Source organism: Anastrepha obliqua, chromosome 4, assembly GCF_027943255.1.
Source record: "Anastrepha obliqua isolate idAnaObli1 chromosome 4, idAnaObli1_1.0, whole genome shotgun sequence".
Taxonomy (NCBI): domain Eukaryota; kingdom Metazoa; phylum Arthropoda; class Insecta; order Diptera; family Tephritidae; genus Anastrepha; species Anastrepha obliqua.
The window spans coordinates 25,763,129-25,784,201 of record NC_072895.1 but is presented as its reverse complement, the minus strand read 5'-3'; the positions used below and the strand labels follow the sequence as shown (position 1 = coordinate 25,784,201).

At 37.8% G+C, this 21,073-nt stretch overlaps 1 protein-coding gene across 1 annotated transcript in view; it reads left to right on the top strand.

The window, feature by feature from the left end:
* Positions 1 to 4,925: 4,925 nt before the first annotated feature.
* Positions 4,926 to 21,073, top strand: part of LOC129244057 (uncharacterized) — a 33,106-nt gene continuing 16,958 nt past the window's right edge. Inside the window, exons 1-5 of the mRNA XM_054881670.1 lie at positions 4,926 to 5,957; positions 6,031 to 7,005; positions 8,690 to 9,025; positions 16,530 to 16,785; positions 16,901 to 17,321. Of these exons, the coding sequence (XP_054737645.1) occupies positions 4,926 to 5,957; positions 6,031 to 7,005; positions 8,690 to 9,025; positions 16,530 to 16,785; positions 16,901 to 17,321 (3,020 nt within the window). The remainder of the gene's footprint in view (positions 5,958 to 6,030; positions 7,006 to 8,689; positions 9,026 to 16,529; positions 16,786 to 16,900; positions 17,322 to 21,073) is intronic.

The window sequence follows — 21,073 nt, the reverse complement described above, 5'->3', positions numbered from 1 at the left end:
AGGCTGAGCTGTACCAGGCCGAGATGCTTCTTTCTACTTCATCTCGATAAGGTATCGCATTCGAAAATCAAGTGTAGTGTGATGGTGTTTCTGGGGACAGGACGCAGAACCGACAGAAATCGTGTTAAACTGTTCAGATAACTTCCAAGTGCACAGTGACCAGAAAAACTGCTTGTGAGCATTCTCAGTTGCTTCTTAGAAAGGTGTATGGGACATTTAATTTCACTTAATTTCGCAAACTATTATTTCTATTGTAATAAATATAATTTCTAATGACTTTATCTATTAAAACTGTCGACCTGAAGATTTTCTAATTGTTGAAAAAGCAACACTTTCCACTTTGCCACTGCCGAACTCTCATAACTCGGACATCAGGAACTTGTTTCACTAGTCCGAAATACCTACAGGGTCTATGCCAGCTTGCACACACACACACACACAAATGTGTATGAATGCAAAGCTGTCATTTCGTCAGCAAATCAAGCAAACGGCCGATCGGGTGGTCTGACAAAAAATGCCAAAGGCAGTGGTTGAACAATTTGCAGTGAGGTGGTGCTGGTAATGGAGATTTTGCTTGATTTTAGTGAAAAGCCGTTGAACACCAATAACAAAGCAGCGTAATGAAATGAAAAATGAAAATAAAATGACTTAACAAATATTCATTTCGTAAAAATACGCGTATACACAAGCCAATACAAATGCACGCATTCATACATACATGCATACATACTTACCTATGGTTGTTGGAGGGTCTGAGAATGTTTTCCATTTTTCCTTCCTCATCATGACGAATTTAGCCGCAACTACATAGTTATTGTATGAAGCTCGGCCGTTCATTCACCTCCATAATTTAAGGGGGTAGTATGGTTAATTCGGTGTAAAACAAGCATATTTTTCGAATTTTTTTTTGTCGACACAGTTGATTTATTCAAAATTTTAAAATTACTTCATTATAAAGTCATATTTAAAGAATATTGTGTGAAATTTTCATTGATTTTTATGAAGAAATGAGTTGGTGGCAGCGAATCTTCGCGGACGTCTCATAAAAAAGTTTTATTGCGGTGTCCCTCAGAACTCATTACTGGATCAACTAAAATCAAAAAACCAAATTGATTTCATCAGATAATAAAGTTTCGCAGGTAACAACGTCGAATTTTTTTTTTTTTTTTTTTTTTTTAATTTTTTAAAGCGCTTTGAAGTCAAAACACCGATTTTTCATAAAAAAAGCTTGAAAACTTTGTTGTTTTAAAATATGACAAAATTTAAAAAAAAAAAACTCGACGTCATTACCTCGTGAATAAAGTAAAGAAACAAAAAAACCAAATTTGAAAAGAATCGGTGCAGTAGATATGAATCTACAGTGGACACCGACCGTAAAAAAGGCAAGTGTGAGAAAAACGCGTTTAAAGATTTTCGGCAGCGTGAAATCCGGTTGGAGAGGTAGATACTTAATCCTTTGTGTCTTTGTCAATTTTACTCTAATGCACTTCAAACTTTCACACAATAATCTTAAGATGTTATAGAATAATTTAAAAAAAAAAAAAAAAATACCATACTACCCCCTTAATTAATTGTTTTTATTTTATAAAATTTATTTTCCTTTTTTTCAACTTTCTTTTAATATTTTAAAATTTTTTTTTCCTTTTTTTCAACTTTCTTTCAATTTTAAAAAATTTATATTATTATATTTTCCTTTTTTCAACTTTCTTTTAATTTTATAAAATTTATTTTCCTTTTTTCCAACTTTCTTTTAATTTAAAAAACTTTATTTTCCCTTTTTTCAACTTTCCTTTAATTTTATAAAATTTATTTTCCTTTTTTAAAATTTATTTTAATTAAAAAAAAATTATTTTCCTTTTTTTCGACTTTCTTTTAATTTAAAAAAATTTATTTTCCTTTTTTTCGATTTTCTTTTAATTTTAAAAAATTTATTTTCGTTTTTTTCAACTTTCTTTTAATTTTATAAAATTCATTTTCCTTTTTGCAACTTTATTTTAATTTTATAAAATTTATTTTCCTTTATTCAACTTTCTTTTAATTTTATAAAATTCATTTTCCTTTTTGCAACTTTCTTTTAATTTTATAAAATTTATTTTCCTTTTTTCAACTTTGTTTTAATTTAAAAAATATTTATTTTCCTTTTTTTCAACTTTCTTTTTATTTTATAAAATTTATTTTCCTTTTTTTCAACTTTCTTTTAATTTTATAAAATTCGTTTTCCTTTTTCTCAACTTTCTTTAAATTAAAAAACAATGTATTTTCCTTTTTCTCAACTTTCTTTTAATTTTATGAAATTCATTTTCCTTTTTGCAACTTTATTTTAATTTTATAAAATTCATTTTCCTTTTTTCAACTTTCTTTTAATTTTATAAAATTTATTTTCCTTTTTTCCAACTTTCTTTTAATTTAAAAAACTTTATTTTCCCTTTTTTCAACTTTCTTTTAATTTTATAAAATTTATTTTCCTTTTTTAAACTTTATTTTAATTAAAAAAAAATTATTTTCCTTTTTTTCGACTTTCTTTTAATTTAAAAAAATTTATATTCCTTTTTTCCATTTTTCTTTTAATTTAAAAAAATTCATTTTCCTTTTTGCAACTTTCTTTTAATTTTATAAAATTTATTTTTCTTTTTTCAACTTTGTTTTAATTTAAAAAATATTTATTTTCCTTTTTTTCAACTTTCTTTTTATTTTATAAAATTTATTTTCCTTTTTTTCAACTTTCTTTTAATTTTATAAAATTCGTTTTCCTTTTTCTCAACTTTCTTTAAATTAAAAAACAATGTATTTTCCTTTTTCTTAACTTTCTTTTAATTTAAAAAAATGTATTTTCCTTTTTCTCAACTTTCTTTTAATTTAAAAAAATTTATTTTCGTTTTTTTCAACTCTCTTTTAATTTTATAAAATTTATTTTCCTTTTTTCAACTTTCTTTTAATTTTATAAAATTTATTTTCCTTTTTTCAACTTTCTTTTTGTAAGAATCATAGCAACCCATGATTATAAGAATTACAGCAAACAATGATTGTAAGAATCATAGCAGGCCATGATTTGTAAGAATCATAGTTGGCCATGAACATTTTGGTTCAGCCGTTATTCTTAGTTTTAATATGTACAGTTAGTTGAAATAAAGCAACCGAGCAGTTTAAACGTGCGTTTCCTTTGTTCCCGGATGTATTATATAAAGGTAAAATAACCTTACATTGGTTATGGGCCCAGATCACGTGGGAAATTGATTTTGTTTCGTTTTTGGGTATCGCGTTGATACGGAAAAATGAGTGCAATCGCAAATATTGAAAAACTTTCCCAGGATAATTACGCGACGTGGTCGGTACAGGTAAAAAGCCTGTTAGTAACATTAGATTTGTGGGAATATGTGGTTGGTGAAAAGCCGGACGAAGAGATTGCAAGGGCTCTCTGGGTAAAAAGTGACCAGAAAGCATTGGCAACAATTACATTGTGCGTAAAATCTAGTGAATTAATACACGTAAAAAGTTGTGCAACTTCAAAGGAAGCGTGGCGGGTCCTAAATTCAATTTATTGCACAGATAGTGCCGCGCGTAAGGTTGCTCTATTTAAAAAATTAATACACTTCAAAATTTCCATGCAAGACAAGTTCGCAGCGCGTGTAAATGAGTTTCGTTCAATTGTTGAGAATCTTAGAGAAATAGGAATTGTGGTGCCAGACGATTTCATCTCAATTTTGCTTCTCTGTAGTCTCCCTGATGAGATGGAAAATTTTGTAGTGGCTATTGAAAGCCGGGATACCTTGCCGAAATTCGATGCGTTGGTGTCAAAAATTTTGGAAAGCGAAATACGCCAAAATGAAAAGTGTTCAACTCCTAATGAAAAGGTATTTTTGGCCAAGTCCAAAAGTCGACAAAAAATTGTGTGTTTTAAATGTGGCAAAAAGGGACATATACGTGCCCAATGTAAAGTGTCAATGCCTAAAGAAAAAAGAAATGAAAAGGCATGTTGTTTGTTTGAAGAGCGAAAAAATGATAGTGACATGTGGATTTTAGACAGTGGTGCTAGTTCGCACATGTGTATGAAACAAAGTTTTTTCAACTCAATTGAGCCCAGAAGGCAAGAAATAGTGCTTGCAACGGGAAAAACAATTTCTGCGGAAGGTATAGGTACGGTGAACTTAAAAACGGAATTTATGAACTTAATTTTACATAATGTGTGGTATGTTCCAGAACTAAAATCAAATTTTTTCTCAATTGGCAAAGCCATAGAATACGGTTATTCAATAAAATTTTCGGAAAACTACGCATTAATGGAAACAAAAGAAGGAGAAAGCATGTTAAAAGCAAAGTTAGTCGGTGGTGTATTTGTTGTTAAAATGACAATTAGAAAACCGGTTGAAAAGTTAAATGCCTTAATTGAAAATAAAATGTTAGAAAAGTGGCATAAAAGATTCGGACATGTAAATATAAACGATTTGCGAATTCTATCAAACAAAAATCTGGTACGAGGTTTGAATATAAGTGGCGTTCATAATTATCAGTGTGTAACTTGTGCTGTTTGCAAAATTCGTAGCTTGCCTTACAGTGCATATGGTAGGGTATTATCGGAAAACGTGCTGGACTTGATTCATACAGATCTTTGTGGTCCCATGCGGGTTAAATCGTTGGGGGGAGCGTCATATTTCATTACATTTATTGATGATTTCTCCCGTTATATGACAGTGTATTTTTTGAAAAATAAATCTGATGCTTTTGATGCATTTAAACATTTTGCTGTGACTGCGGAGACACAGATAGGCCGAAAAATAAAAACTGTGAGAAGTGATAATGGTAAAGAGTTTGCCAATATGATGTTTAAGCGGTATTTTAGTGAAAGGGTTATTGTTCACCAAACTTCAGTTAGCTATTCGCCTCAACAAAATGGCGTGGCTGAGAGAGCGAACAGAACATTAGTGGAAATGGCGCGTTGTTTACTCGAAAGTTCGACATTGCCTCAATATTTGTGGGGAGAAGCCATTAATACATCGGTGTACTTGAGAAATAGAACAATAACTAAAGTGTTGAAAAACTTAACTCCTTATCAAGTGTGGTATAAAAGGAAACCTTCGGTGTCACATTTTAAAATTTTTGGTTGTGACGTGGTGGCTTTAAAGAAAGGGCCATATAAGGGTGGCAAATTCGATACAAAAGGCACTAAACTAAAATTTGTTGGCTATGCCGGAAGTGCTAAAGGCTATAGACTTTATAATCAAAACAAGCGAAGTATTGTTATAGCTCGTGATTGTATATTTTTTGAAACGTCTTTTGAACCAATTTTAATACAAGAAGACGTTAGTGAAGAAGTACCTTTCTACCATGAAATAAAAGAGTCATCTCCATCGGATGATGGCAAGTGCGGTGAAATTCAGAATGAAAGTGTTGTTGAAGAGCAACTCGAAGACAATGGCGATGATGATGATGAGGGGTATTCTTTAGATGAAGAAAACGACCCGGTAGTTACGCGAAAAAGAGGTCGAGGAAGACCAAAATTATTACGAACAGGTACTGTTGGTAGACCAAAAAGACGGTATAATGAGGTAGAGGTTTTAAATTACATTGCTGAGAGTCCTGAAACTGTAGAAGAAGCTTTGTCTTCGCCAGAACGTGAATATTGGGAGGAAGCTATGCAAATAGAGTTCGATTCGCTTATTAAAAATAATACGTGGGTGTTGGTGGACCGACCAAAACATAAAAACGTCATTGGTTGTAGGTGGGTGTTCACCAAGAAGCGAAAACCATGTGGTCGTATCGAAAAGTACAAAGCGAGATTGGTAGCTCAGGGGTGCTCCCAAAGGCGCAACATTGATTACACCGAGACTTACGCACCTGTTGTACGACATTCGACCATTCGATTGTTGTTGGCTTTAGCAGCGAAGTACCAACTGGTGGTTAATCATGTCGATGTAGTATCAGCTTATTTAAATGGTGATTTAAACGAAGACGTCTTCATGGTACAACCATTAGCGTTTGAAAGTTCAAGATACGGTGTGCAAATTAATTAAACCCATCTACGGTCTTAAACAGGCAGGCCGCGAGTGGAACAAAAAGATCTCCGAAATCCTCACGACTATGGGCTTCAAAAGATGTCAAGCGGATAGTTGTGTATATTTTAAGAGGGAGTATAGTTCCGTGTGTCTTATTGGTTTGTACGTGGATGATATGCTGTTAGCTTGCTCTAATGCAGGGCAGACGAAAATTATTTTAAAGCAGCTAAATGAGTTTGTTGAAGCTGTAGATAAAGGGCCGGTATCGTTTTATTTGGGTATGGAAATAGAGAGAGATGCATCTACTGGCACAATATCAATTCATCAAGAACATTATGTGAATCAACTTCTTAAAACATGGGGAATGGACTCATGCAAGTCGGCAAATACGCCTTGGGTTGATGGCACGGTACTCAAGAAGGGTGAGAAGCAGTGTAAAGATATTGACGCGATGCGATACCAAAGTTTAATCGGAGGGTTGATGTACCTGGCGGTAATATCTAGGCCAGATATCGCCCATGTTGTATCTAAATTATCACAATATAATAATCATCCACATGAAGAACATTTTAAAGCCGCGAAGCACGTGTTACGATATTTGAAGCAGAGTTCAGCAGCGAAAATTACTTATTCATCTACAGGCGAAAATTTGGTGTGCTACACAGATTCCGACTGGGCTGGTGACGTATCTGATCGCAAATCATACAGCGGTTACGTAGTATTCATGTCTGATGGTCTGGTTTCTTGGGAATCAAAAAAGCAGTCTATCGTTGCCCTCAGTACAATGGAGGCAGAATATATAGCTCTATGTCAAGGCGCAAAAGATGTTGTTTTTCTTCGAGGGTTGTTGCGTGAAATGGGGTATGACGGATACGTAAATGAACCTACGAACATGCATTGCGATAATCAAAGTGCACAATTTTTGCTGAAGAACCCGATGGTGCACAAGCGCAGTAAACACATAGATTTAAGATTTCATTACGTCCGTGAGTTGTTTGAAAGGGGCGAAATCGAGGTACATTTTGTAAATACTGATGCAAATGCAGCAGATATAATGACTAAACTTTTAAAGAAATTGAAACATAAAAATGGATGTAAATTGCTAAAGCTTACAATGTAATTAAAGTGTACTCAAAAGTAGCAATATTATTATTACAGTTTTGTAGTAATGAAAATATTAAAATACGGAAAATTTTGAAAAATGTAATTTATAAAATAACTGGGTTGAGAGGGAGAATTGTAAGAATCATAGCAACCCATGATTATAAGAATTACAGCAAACAATGATTGTAAGAATCATAGCAGGCCATGATTTGTAAGAATCATAGTTGGCCATGAACATTTTGGTTCAGCCGTTATTCTTAGTTTTAATATGTACAGTTAGTTGAAATAAAGCAACCGAGCAGTTTAAACGTGCGTTTCCTTTGTTCCCGGATGTATTATATAAAGGTAAAATAACCTTACACTTTTAATTTAAAAAAAATTATTTTCCTTTTTTCAACTTTCTTTTAATTTAAAAAAAATTAATTTTCCTTTTTTTCAACTTTCTTTTAATTTTATAAAATTTATTTTCCTTTTTTGCAACTTTCTTTTAATTAAAAAAAAATGTTTTCCTTTTTTCAACTTTCTTTTAATATTATAAAATTTATTTACCTTTTTTTCGACTTTCTTTTAATTTTATAAAATTTATTTTCCTTTTTCTCAAATTTCTTTAAATTAAAAAAAATGTATTTTCCTTTTTCTCAACTTTCTTTTAAGTTAAAAAAATTTATTTTCCTTTTTCTCAACTTTCTTTTAATTTTATAAAATTTATTTTCCTTTTTTTCAACTTTCTTTAAATTAAAAAAAAATTTATTTTCCTTTTTTGCAACTTTCTTTTAATTAAAAAAAATGTTTTCCTTTTTTTCAACTTTCTTTTAATATTATAAAATTTATTTTCCTTTTTTTCGACTTCCTTTTAATTTTATAAAATTTATTTTCCTTTTTCTCAACTTTCTTTAAATTAAAAAAAATTTATTTTCCTTTTTCTCAACTTTCTTTTAAGTTAAAAAAATTTATTTTCCTTTTTTCAACTTTCTTTTAATTTTATAAAATTTATTTTCTTTTTTCTCAACTTTCTTTTAAGTTTATAAAATTTATTTTCTTTTTTCTCAACTTTCTTTTAATTTTATAAAATTTATTTTCCTTTTTTTCAACTTTCTTTTAATTTTATAAAATTTATTTTCCCTTTTTTCAACTATCTTTTAGTTAAAAAAAATTATTTTCCTTTCTTCAACTTTCTTTTAATTTTATAAAATTTATTTTCCTTTTTTCAACTTTCTTTTTATTTTATAAAATTTATTTTCTTTTTTTCAACTTTCTTTTTATTTTATAAAATTTATTTTCCCTTTTTTCAAGTTTCTTTTAATTTAAAAAAATTTATTCTCCTTTTTTTTCAACTTTCTTTTAATTTTATAAAATTTATTTTCCTTTTTTTCAACTTTCTTTTAATTTTTTAAAATTTATTTTTCTTTTTTCAACTTTCTTTCAATTTTATAAAATTTATTTTCCTTTTTTCAACTTTCTTTTAATTTAATTAAATTTATTGTTTCTCTTCAAAATCGCGGCCTCTTATTGCAGCTTCAATTTTTTTTTTGTTGTTGTAAATGTATACCGACGTATCTAATTAATTTATACCAATTTCCTTTATCTACTTCCAGGTAGCGATTAAAATTATCGATAAGACATGCCTCAATCGCGAATACTTAACCAAAACATTCCGCGAGATTTCCATTTTGAAATCTTTGCGCCATCCGCACATTACCCGCCTCTATGAGGTGATGCAGTCCGAGACGATGATCTATCTCGTTACCGAGTACGCGTCCAATGGCGAGATATTCGATCATCTGGCAGAGAATGGCCCGATGAAGGAGCACGAAGCGGCGCGCGTTTTCACACAACTGGTCTCGGCTGTGCAGTATTGCCATTCGATGGGCGTGGTGCATCGTGATCTCAAGGCGGAGAATGTTTTGCTCGATAAGGATATGAATATTAAGGTGAGAATGATTGTTATTATAAACAGTAGTGGTATGCACCTAATTGTATAAGTGTATGTATATATTTAATGCCACGTACATCGTTTGTTGGGTGTTTGACCGAGCATCTCTTTCTTCTTTCCTACTGACAACTTTGGAGCGGTTGATAGAATTTCACTTAAGCCTAACTATACTCGTAAAAGTATATACAAATCTTATCCCTACGGCACATCATGCCTATACAAAAGGGAAATCGGTAGAGACAGCTCTACATAACCTTATTTGCACAGCAAGAGCTCATTGCACAAACAGGAATTCACTTTAGCTGCTTTTTTTGATGTTGATTTAGCAATGTTAAGGGGGAAGCCCTCGCTGCAACGCTCCCTGATCTTGGAGTAGAACCGGGCTTGGTAGGCTTCATTGGTAAAATGCTAAATAGCAGAATCATTGAAGCGAATCTAGGAGAATCGGTACTCAGGAGATTCATGAGTAGAGGTACACCGCAAGGCGGAGTACTCTCACAGTTTTTATGGAACGCAGTTGTGAATAAACTTCTAGAATCGGTGGGTTGAAAATGGATAGGTAACGCCGATGATGTTGTTATTGCGACTTCTGGTATATTTGTATCCACATTAAGAGACTTAATACAAAATTTTCCAGATATACTTTCTAAGTGGGCAGGAAAATTGTGGTCTAGGAATCAACCCAGACAAAACACAACTCATATTGTTCACTAGGAAACACAGAATCCCTCAACTAAGTCCAATTATGCTCAAGGCGGAAGCTCTTGTGATTTTGGAAGAAACCAAGTACTTGGGACTAAACATAGATAGGAAACTGACTTGGAAGTCAAACATCTTATAAAGAGTCAGGAAAGCGAACCTAGCTTTTTATGCCTGTAGGAGAGCTTTAGGTAAGACCTAGGGAATTAAACCTAAGGTTGCTCATAGGCTTTTTAATGCAGTTGTCAGGCCCATTCTTCTATTTGGAAATGTTGTCTGGTGGTGTGCTATGCAGAAAAATACCTATTCTAATTTATTGAGTAAGGTGCAGAGATCAACGGCATTAGCAATATGTGGCGTCATGAAAACCTCGCCATCCATAGCTTTGGACATCATGTTACATCTGCCACCCCTAGATCTCTTCTGCAAATACTCAGCGGCCTGCTCCACTTTAAGGCTCAAAGCGAGCTCACAATGGAAGACTGTCACGCATTGACATTCAACCATCTTTGACTCTTATACGGATATACTCTGTAATTGTGATTATCCCCCTCCCATTCTCTGCTTCGAAAATAATTTCTCAGTGAAAATCCCTTCTAGACTGGAATGGCTTGAAGAAGATCCATCACCCACCACACCCGTTGAGGTATACACGGACGAATCTACAATGGATGCCGATGTAGGAACAGGATTATATTGCAAAGAGCTTTTTACCAGTGAAACCGTTAAACTACCCGATAACTGCAGTTTTTTTCAAGCGGAAAATGAACGCTATTCATGAAGCCTAAAGAGAAAAAAAAAAAATAATAATAATTGGCGCGTACACTTCTGTTAGGTGTTTGGCCGAGCTCCTCCTCCTATTTGTGGTGTGCGTTTTGATGTTGTTCCACTAATGGAGGGACCTACAGTTTCAAGCCGACTCCGAACGGCAGATATTTTTATGAGGAGCTTTTTCATGGCAGAAATACACTCGGAGGTTTGCCATTGCCTGCCGAGGGGCGACCGCTATTAGAAAAATGTTTTTATTAATTTTGCTTTCACCGAGATTCGAACCAACGACCTCTCTGTGAATTCCGAATGGTAATCACGCACCAACCCATTCGGCTACGGTGGCCGCCTGATAGCCTAAAGAAAGTTAGAGATAAACAGAATGTCATCGACAGATATCTGCGTTCTAGCAAATAGCCAATCTGCCCTACGGGCTCTGGATGCATTCCAAATAACATCAAGGAGTGTCTTACATTATCGCCAATCTCTTAATAAGGTGGCTAAACACTATCGTATTATCTTAGTCTGTTACATAAGAGCGTGGTCACTGTTAAATAATAACAACAATTGATTTTTCGAAAATTCGATCATTTGGTCGTCAATACTCAGTAGCAAGTCCAATCTCCTGCATTGTCAATTATGGCCTGGCACCGTCGGGGCATACTTTCCACTAGTTTTTCTGCATATTCTACCAGAAAAGACCTCCATATTTTCCGAATTTGTCGAGAAAGTTGATCTAAATTACATGGCTTGCTTCTGCGAAGCTGCATTTTCATCAGAGCCCACACATTTTCTATGGGATTTGCAACCGGTGACTGAGATGGCCAATCTAAAGTCGCAACTCCGTTTTGGGCCTTCCACTCGCTACACGCTCGACTCCGATTTTTCGTATCGTTGTCCTCTTGAAGGATCCAGCTTTCATTTTTCTTCATATGTCATTGCGTAGCAGATGGTAACAAAGCCTTTTGATTATTTTATTCATTTTTTCGGCATTTAAATTCTCGGTAAATAAGAACAAAGTACCGAGACCTTTGTTTGCGAAGCACCCTCAAACATGGACCTTGACGGGGTGTTTAACAGTCCGTTGAAGCATCCTACTGGTGGAGGTTGTCCAGGCGTGTTTGATGCTCGGAAATTCCCAGAAGGAGGATTCATCAGAAAAAATTACGTTGTTCAAATTCGCCCATTCCACGCGTTTTTCAACGTACTTTGCACTCAACATTGGTTTTTCCAAAGTACTGCGATATTTCAGTTTATTGGCAAGCAAGTGCCTGCGAATCGTTCCGTAAGATATGTCAGCACCTTTTGCTTTCAATTTCACAGCAGCTCCACGTAAAGTCAAAGTTGGATCTTTCGAGAAGAATGCGAGAATCTTTTTTTCGTCTTTTTATGAGACTTTGCTTGCACTTCCGCGATCAGGAAAGTCATCAACGTTACCGACCTTTTTATAACGCTTTATCCACTTGCTAACGAACTGCTTCGACTTTTTACAAAAGGCAGGAAGGACTGAGGTGCCCTCTGTGCCATAAGAAAAAGAAACAGGACGCTCTGATTTTTTATCTACGTGTAACAGTGACCACGCTCTTATGTAACGGACTGTATGCTGGGTTCCAGGACACAGAGATATACATACCACGGAGCTGTAGAGCTGACCAACTTGCAAGAGAAGGTACCTGTATGACAAACATGAATAATTTTATGGGGTACCTCTCGCAACTTGTAAGCTTCTTGTTATGGACGCACTAATCAAATCTGTAAATCAAAGATGGATTAGTGCCAATACCTGTAAAATGGCCAGGCAAACATGGCTAAAGGTAAATTTACGACTATCCAAGAATATTATAAAATTGAGTAGGCTTCAAATTAGGACCTTAATAGGGGCCATCACAGGACAGCGCGCAAGGAGATTAGACGTTTACATACCTGATTTCTGTCGTATCTGCAGGAATGAGGAGGAGCTGGAAACAATTCAACACCTTTTTGGCACATGCCCGGCTCTAGCCAAAACCAGGAACCGATATTAGGGATCCTACTTCTTAATGAATTTTGATGATCTGTACACTTTAGGTATCAACAACCTTTTACGCTTTGTCCAAAGCTCAGGAGGATTCAATCTGGAAGGGGAAATGTAGCCCAGCCCTTGCGCCTCACAACGGACCCGTTTCGTCATCTAAGTGGCATCGTTGTTCGGATGTGCGATGCGACTGCCAAAGCTGCCTAGCTTGGCCGAGCTTCTCCTACAATTTGTGGTGCGCATCTTAATGTTTATCCACAAAAGGGGGGACCTACAGTTTTATGATGTCTCCGAACGACAGGTGGTTTATTTATGAAGAGCTCTTCATGGCTCAGTGGTTTGCCATTGTCTACCGAGGGGCAAACATTATTACAGAAAATTTGTTTCTATTATTAGGCATTTTATGTTTACTGTGGGTTTCGGAGTCGAGGCTATCGAATGATTAAGCTTTAGATTTTTGGAGTTTTGCACTTCGACCTCATGCCTTTTGTGCCCGAACCGAATGATAATTATTATTAGAAGGCCATTACGCACTGCGACCAGAGCTGATCTTAGTGAAAAGCCTATTTTTGTAACCCTAGAGTTTTAGGCTTTTTAAAAATTTTAGCACAATTTTGGGTTTGTTGTTCCAAAGATTGCATGGAGATACTACGATACCACCAGGGTGATGAAGTCTCTGTCTGCCCAACGCAGGACATTCACAAAGCACTTGTTCTGAGCTTTCTATGTCCATTTCGCAAAAGCGGCAGACATTGGTCTCAGATAGACCAATATTATTTAGATGATACCTCAGGCTGCAGTGACCTGTAAGATATCCTGTTAAAAGACGCAGATCTACTCTGTTTAGTGAGAGAAGTTTGTCAGATATTCCTTTGTTGGGACTTAGGAATAGTTTGGCTTGACGCTGACCGGCACAATTTAGCCAGTGTGCGGCGAGTTTTCTTTCTTCCCATTTCCTAAGGAATTCATTAATGCGGCCTTTTGTGAGTCCACAGAAAGGCTCAGGACCAGTAAGTTGCTCCTTGTTTTGCAAGATCATCAGCCATTTCATTTCCCTCATGTCCTTCATGTCCCGGAATCCAGCCTAGTGTTACTATGTTGAGGTTCCCTAACGTGTTGAGAAGGTTTAGGCAATCATTTACCAATTTGGAGGTGATAGTTGTTGATAGAAGGGCTTTTAGAGCCGCTTGGCTATCTGAAAGTATGTAGATGTGAGTACTTCTCATTTTCCTGCTAAGGCATTCTCTCACACATATTTCAATGGCATGTATTTCTGCTTGGGATATTGTTGGGTAGAATCCCATCGGAATCGATTTTTTGAATTTAGGCCCATTGATTCCTGCCCCTGTTCTACCATTTTCCAATTTGGACCCATCAGTAAACCATAGCTGGGAGCCAGGTTTGAAAGTGATAGAGTTAGTTCTCCAGTCTGTTCGTTCATTAATTATAACTTGGAAGTTCCTGAAGATAGTTCGATTCTGTCGAGAGTTGAAGTGTTGTTCCATTAAGGGTCGGACATTTGGGATTTATGTTCCTTCTCCTAGTAAACGGTACAAGTGTTGTTTTGGATGGGTTAATGGAGAGCCCTTTTTCCGTGCACCATTTGTTTATTATTGTAAGGGCTTGCTGCATGCGATCCGAAATGGTTTCCTCATGTCAGCCTAATACATAAACTACTAGGTCGTCAGCGTAGCCCTGAGTGTGAAATCCTAGGTTATTCAGTTTGTGGAAAAGTTCATCTATGACTAGAGTCCACAAAAGAGGAGAGAGTACGCCACCTTGAGGGCAACCTCTTGTGGCTTTAATAGATTTGATTGTTCCTCCTAGTTCGGTGCTGATCGTCCTAGATTTCAGCATGAATATTATCCATCTAGTGATGGGTTCAGGTACCTCCTTTAGATATAGGGCGTTATAGATTGCCTCATAGGAAGTGTTATCAAAAGCCCCTGATATGTCAATAAATGCACATAGAGCTATCTGTTTGGACTCAATAGCCTTTTCAATAACTGTTACCAGGCTGTGTATTGCAGTCTCAGTCGATTTGGAATGCTACTCAAGCGCAACCCCATTTGGCTGCAGCGGCCACGAAATTCTCGTTGATTTTGGATCACTTTTTCTCCTGACTGTTTTACGCATTTTCTCCATATAAAAAAAAATGTCGAGTAGATATTCGTTATATTAAGAAAATACGCAATACCCTCAGGGAAAAATAGAGAATTTTGAACCACTTCTAACTTACATTTTGCTATAAAAAGGATAAAAGTGTGTAACGATTTTTTTTTTTAATTCTAATGAAAATTTGTCGAAATTTTGTGCAAAGTTTCGAATTTTGATTTAACTCTGTGGGCAAAAGGTAAGGTGAATTTATTTGTCAAACTTCGCGGGATTAAAATTTCGCTCTAGTTATTTTTTTCACGAGTTGGCAGCACTGTTAATAACATCTGGGCCAACTTTCATGTGAATGTCATTATCAGTAATATATTTACGTTTGTGTTTACCAAACGATCAAGGTGCATTTTTCGATTTTTACAATGTCTGATTTGATTGAGCAGAGAAGTGCCATCAAATTTTGTTTGCGGAATGAAATTTTGGCTGCGGAAACGTTTAGCATGTTGCAGAAGGCATTTGGTGATTCGACCATGTCACAGAAAAATGTTTATAAGTGGTACAAAGACTTCAAAGAGGGTCGAGAACGTGTTGATGACTTGGAGCGCTCCGGACGACCATCGACGTCAACAGATGACCAACACGTCAATAAAGTGAAGGAGTTAGTGCTCAAAAATCGTCGGTTGACTGTTAAAGACCTTACTGATATAATCGGAATATCAGAAGGATCTGTGAAAACCATTTTGAAAGACCATTTGGGCCTACGAAAAGTCAAATCTCGTTTGGTACCGAAAACTCTCAATTTCTTGGAAAAAAGTCGTCGCTTTCAGACTATGCCCCGGCAAGCTCAAATGCATCATTACGGGAGATGAGACTTGGATTTATGCTTACGACCCTGAAACAACCGACCAATCAAGCGAATATCGTGCTAAAGGCGAGGCCAGACCGAAAAGAGTTTGATGATGACAGTTTTTTCGATTTTCGTGGTGTGGTGCACTATGAATTCCTTCCACCTGGCCAAAACTGTTAATAAGGAATATTATTTGAGCGTTATGCGTCGTTCACGTGAAGCAATTCGTCTAAAAAGACCAGAATTATGGGCCAACAACTCTTGGTTTTTGCATCACGATAATGCACCGTCTCACACTGCACTCGTTCTTCGTGACCATTTCGCCAAAAATTCCACGCATGTCGTTCCGCAACCACCGTATTCGCCTAATTTGGCTCCGTGTGACTTCTGGCTGTTCCCAAAACTCAAGAGACCACTCCGGGGAACGCGTTTCGAGTCGATTGAGGAGATAAAAGCTGAATCGAAGAAGGTGCTGATGGCTATACCGGAAATGGACTATTTGGCATGTTTCGGGGATTGGAAAAATCGTTGGCATAAGTGTATTTCATCAAGAGGGGATTATTTTGAAGGGGATGAAATTGATTTACAAGAATAAATAAAGATTTTTCATTTTACAACCAAATTCACCTTACTTTTTGCCCACATGATATTTATTGTAAAATGAACTATATTTTTAGTAAAAATTTATGAAAATTGTAAATGCAAAATAGAAGTGATAAAAGTATGGCGTTAGAGTTAGAGTTAGAGTGCGGTTCGACTCTGCGCGCTTGAACATCAAATAATAGAAAACGTTTTTTTTTTTCTAGTAGCGGTCGCCCCTCGGCAGGTGATGGTAAACCTCCTACCATCCTCATGGCAAACTCTGCCATGAAAAAGCTCCTCATAAAAATATCTGCCGTTCGGAGTTGGCTTGAAATTGTAGGTCCCTCCATTTGTGGAACCACATCGAGACGCGCACCACAAATAGGAGAGGAGTACGTGCCAATTATTTATTTTTTTTTTAATTTTATTTACAGCATTGTTGCACATATAAAAATACATATTTACTTTGTTTTCTCGAAATAGCTCGCCGATTTCGGCTTCAGCAACCGCTACGAAGAGGGCAACCCGCTGACCACATGGTGTGGTTCACCACCATACGCCGCACCTGAAGTCTTTCAGGGCCTGGAATACGATGGACCCAAGGCAGATATTTGGAGTCTTGGCGTTGTGCTGTATGCGCTGGTGTGTGGCGCACTACCCTTCAATGGCGATACGCTGCTGGAGCTGAAAGGACGTGTGGTCACTGGAAAATTCCGCATCCCATATTTCATGTCAAGAGGTAAACTATCCATCCTAATGAGAAAAATTGTGCATGCATGAAAATTGTTTAATTTCCGGATTTTCTTTCTACTCTTACACCAATACCACCAACACACACATATACATACACATAGATTGTGAGCACCTGTTACGCAATATGTTGGTCGTTGAGCCGGATCGGCGGTATACATTGAAACAAATTATAAAACATCGCTGGCTAAGCGATTGGGCAGCAGAACTTGATGATGGTAATGGCAGTGGTGGCTGTAGGAGCAGCGCAGCCGCCTATACACAACATTCCGACGGCAGTCCACTTGCACGGAGCGACAGCAGTAGCAGCTGTAACGCGCAAACGCCGGTGACTGTTGCCAACCTAGATACTGAGATAATGAAGAATATGCTGCAATTGCCAGGCTTGACCGCCGATATGATTGCCGAGTCTGTGCACAATCATCGCTTCGATAATATATATGCCATATACAATTTGCTTGCCGATAAGCTCCAACAAAAGCGACGAGAGCATCATAGAATGCAGCATCAAGTTGCCTATTCAAGGTACGGGGACTGCTATATTCATGCATACATACATACAAAATAATACTACATTTATATGTGCCTATATCTATTAACCTAATCTAACCGATATCTGTAGAAATATGGATTCATAATTTGCTGTGTCTACGCAGTGGGGATATTAAATAACAAAGCAGGACAGTAAAACATTTTACTTTGGTTTCACATATAAAAATATTTCCTTTACTTATTTTTCTTTTGTCCTTGTTCACTCCTCTCGGGAGCATAGGGCCTCGACAAGACTCTTGCATAGTACACGGTTCTGTGCTGTTGATTTTACACCGTCCCATGAGATGTCGGCATCTGCTAGTTCGCGTCACATCGACCTTCTCCAAGTGTTTTTTGATCGACCGGGACCTCTGCTCCCTTGCGGGTTCCAGTCCAGTGCCATTCTCGTGATGCTATCTCGTGGTTTTCTCAATGTGTGAACTATCCATCGCCACTTTCTGAGTTTGATTTGCCTAAGGATGAGTTCCTCATTCGTTAATCTCCACAGTGCGTCGTTACTGATGGTGTTTGGCCAGAATATTCTGCAGATGAAGCGGAGGCATTTGTTAACGAAAGATTGTAGCCTCTGTGTGATGGTGTTAGATACCAGCCATATTTTGCTTCCGTATAACAATACGGAACTGGCACGCGACTTATCTTTCCGCCTTCGCTTGCATGTCGCTGAGTTTGTGAACGAAGGCGCAGATGTCATCAACGAAGTCCAGGGCCTCAAGATGTCTGGTGAAACTCCATACGATGCCTTTTTTGTGCAGGGTCAATTGGCTCATGACGTCATCAAGGTCGATAGCGAAGAGAAGAGGTGACAGGGGGGCAACCTTGATTTACGCCTGCGTTGGTGGTGTTCCGAGTTCTCGTAAAGAGCTCTGACGAGGGGAATTATCTTGGCGGGTACTCCCTTTCTACTCAATGCCAGCCATATTGCGTTTCGTTTGATAGTGTCGAACGCCTTCTTAAAGTCTACGAATAGCATGTAGAGGGGGGAGCGGCACTCAACTGTTTGTTCTTCTTTAACCCGAAGTGTGTTGGCTTGGTCAACGGTGAGAGCGAGCTCTTGCTCGTTTCTTAAGGAACTCTTTACTTAGTACAACCTTAAATATAGAAACCTCCTCTATTCTGATGTATGGTACATCACCCCATGCGAATCTTCCACTATGCATTTTTTCTGGCAGCGCCACTCTCTCCCTTTCACAACATCAATGGAGTCAACAGTTTTCTTTTTAATGCAGATTTCATATTAGAAAACAAGTAGAAGTTGCACGACGGAAGATCAGGCGGATGGTTTAACACTGAGACGCTGCACTTGGCTAAAAACTTTGCTGACGGAAAATTCGAGTTGCCTTGGTGGAAAACCCATGACTTGCCATATAATTCGGGTGGTGTTTTCCTTATTGTTTGACGGAGTACAGCAAAAACATGAAGGCAGTGGCGTTGACTAATAGTTTGACATTCAGAAAGCCAGTGAAGAAAGAATCCTCATTGCACTGAAGTGAAACGTATCGACCCGGTCGTGAATCCTATTTAACATATTATAGATCATCTTCTCTTTCTTCTTCTTCTTCTTCTCCTTGATTGTGGCGAAAATCGCTTACGCAATGTTGGCCGAGCTTAACAAAGCGCGCCAGTTGTTTCTTTCTTGTGCTAATCGACACCAGTTGTGCACACCAAGTGAAGCCAAGTGCCTCTCCACCTGATCTTCCCAACGCAAAGGAGGTCTCCCTCTTCCTATGCTACCACCAACTGGTACCGCATCGAATACTTTTAGAGCCAAAGCCGGTGGTCTTTACTCGCTGCACTATGTATAGGTCGCAATAAAGCTCATACAACTCTTCGTTCCATCGCCTGCGATACTCGCCGTCCCCAACGTGCAAAGATCCCAAAATCTTCCGAAAATCTTTCTCTCAAACACTTCAAGTGACGCCTCATTGGATATTGTCATCGTCCAATCGTTCTGCGCTATATGCTAGGACGGGTAAAATGAGAACCTTGTAGAGTGTTAGTTTTGTTCGTCGACAGAGGACTTAACTACTCAATTGCCTACTTAGTGCAAAATAACACTTGTTGGCAAGAGTGGTCTTCTTCGAAACCCTTAAACCACTCAAAAACACATCCACGCTAAAACGGACCAAGAAACTATTCTGTTCAAGATTAGTTATACGGCTCCAAAATGGAATCGGGAGTCGGTGTATGGATCTTCTCTAAATCAGCCAATTCCTCTATTTCCGTAAAATTGTCAAATACTGCGGGTGCTTTTCCGACAAAAGTCTGAACGGGATCGTGGGAGCGTGGAAAATATTGTCATTTTTTCCGATAGTCAAGCCGCGATCAAGGCTCTGACGACGCCATGCTGCAGATCCAAACTTGTCAACTCCTGTAAGAAGGAAGTCAAATCTCTTGATTTCTCTGATCTAAATTCCTGAAGATAGTCACATTAACTTACTTACTTACTTATGTGGCCATAACAACCCGTTACCGAGTTACGGCCGACCTCACTAGGTCTCTCCAGGCGCCTCTGCTCCGCGCGCGCCTTCTCCAATTCTGTATACCAAGCGAGCATAGGGTTTCCTCCACTTGGTCTTTCCACCGGAGCAATGGTATTCCTCTTCGTCGGCTCCCTTGGACTTCGCCCTCAAACACCTTTCTTGCTGGAGCTTCTTCATCCATACGCACGACATGCCCTAGCCAACGCAGGCGTTGAATGGCGATGCGTTGAACTACGTCAATGTCGGCGTAGAGCTCATACAGCTCATGGTTCATTCTTGAACGGTAGTCTTCGCCAACGCGCACAGGACCGAAGATCTTACGAAGAACTTTTCTCTCGAACACCCCAAGAGCGGCTGCATCGCTTTGTGACACTACCCATGCCTCTGCGCCATAAAGCAACACGGGTATGATGAGCGTCTTGTAAAGTGTTAGTTTGGTCATGCGAGAGAGGGCTCGACTACTCAATTGCTCAAGAGTGATTCTCCGTTTGATCTCCAGGCTGATATCGTTGTTGCTGTTAACGGCGGTGCCAAGATAAAGAAACTCTGGCACAACTTCGAAAGTATAGTTGTCCGCAATGACGTGCGTTCCTACACGCCGTGTGTTCCGCGTTGTAGACAACATATACTTCGTTTTACCCTCGTTCACTGCCAGACCCACTCGTGATGATTCCTTCTCGATAGCAGAAAACGCAGCCGTGACATCTCACTTACAGCGGCCGATAATGTCAATGTCATCGGCGTACGCAAGGAGCTGGACACATTTGTAAAAAATAGGGCCATTACGATGCACACCTGCTTTTCGGAGCACCCCTTCCATCACGAAGTTGAAGAGGTTGCATGACAGTGGATCGTCTTGTCTGAAACCTCGAATGGTACTGAATGGCTCGGAGAGGTTATTTCCTACCTTGACGGAGCTGGTTGTGTTGCTCAACGTCATTCTGCAAAGCCGTATGAGCTTCGCTGGTATACCGAACTCAGACATGGTGGCGTACAGGCAATCCCTTATCGGGCTATCGAACGCAGCTTTATAGTCGACAAAGAGATGATGAGTGTCGACTTGCTTTTCATGGGTCTTTTTCAGGATTTGGCGTAATGTGAAAATCTGGTCGATGGTGGACTTACCACTTCTGAAGCCGCACTGATAAGGCCCGATCAGTTTGTTGGCAAACGGCTTAAGTCTTCCACATAGGACGCTAGACAGGACCTTGTAGGCGATGGTTAGAAGACTGATGCCCCGGTAGT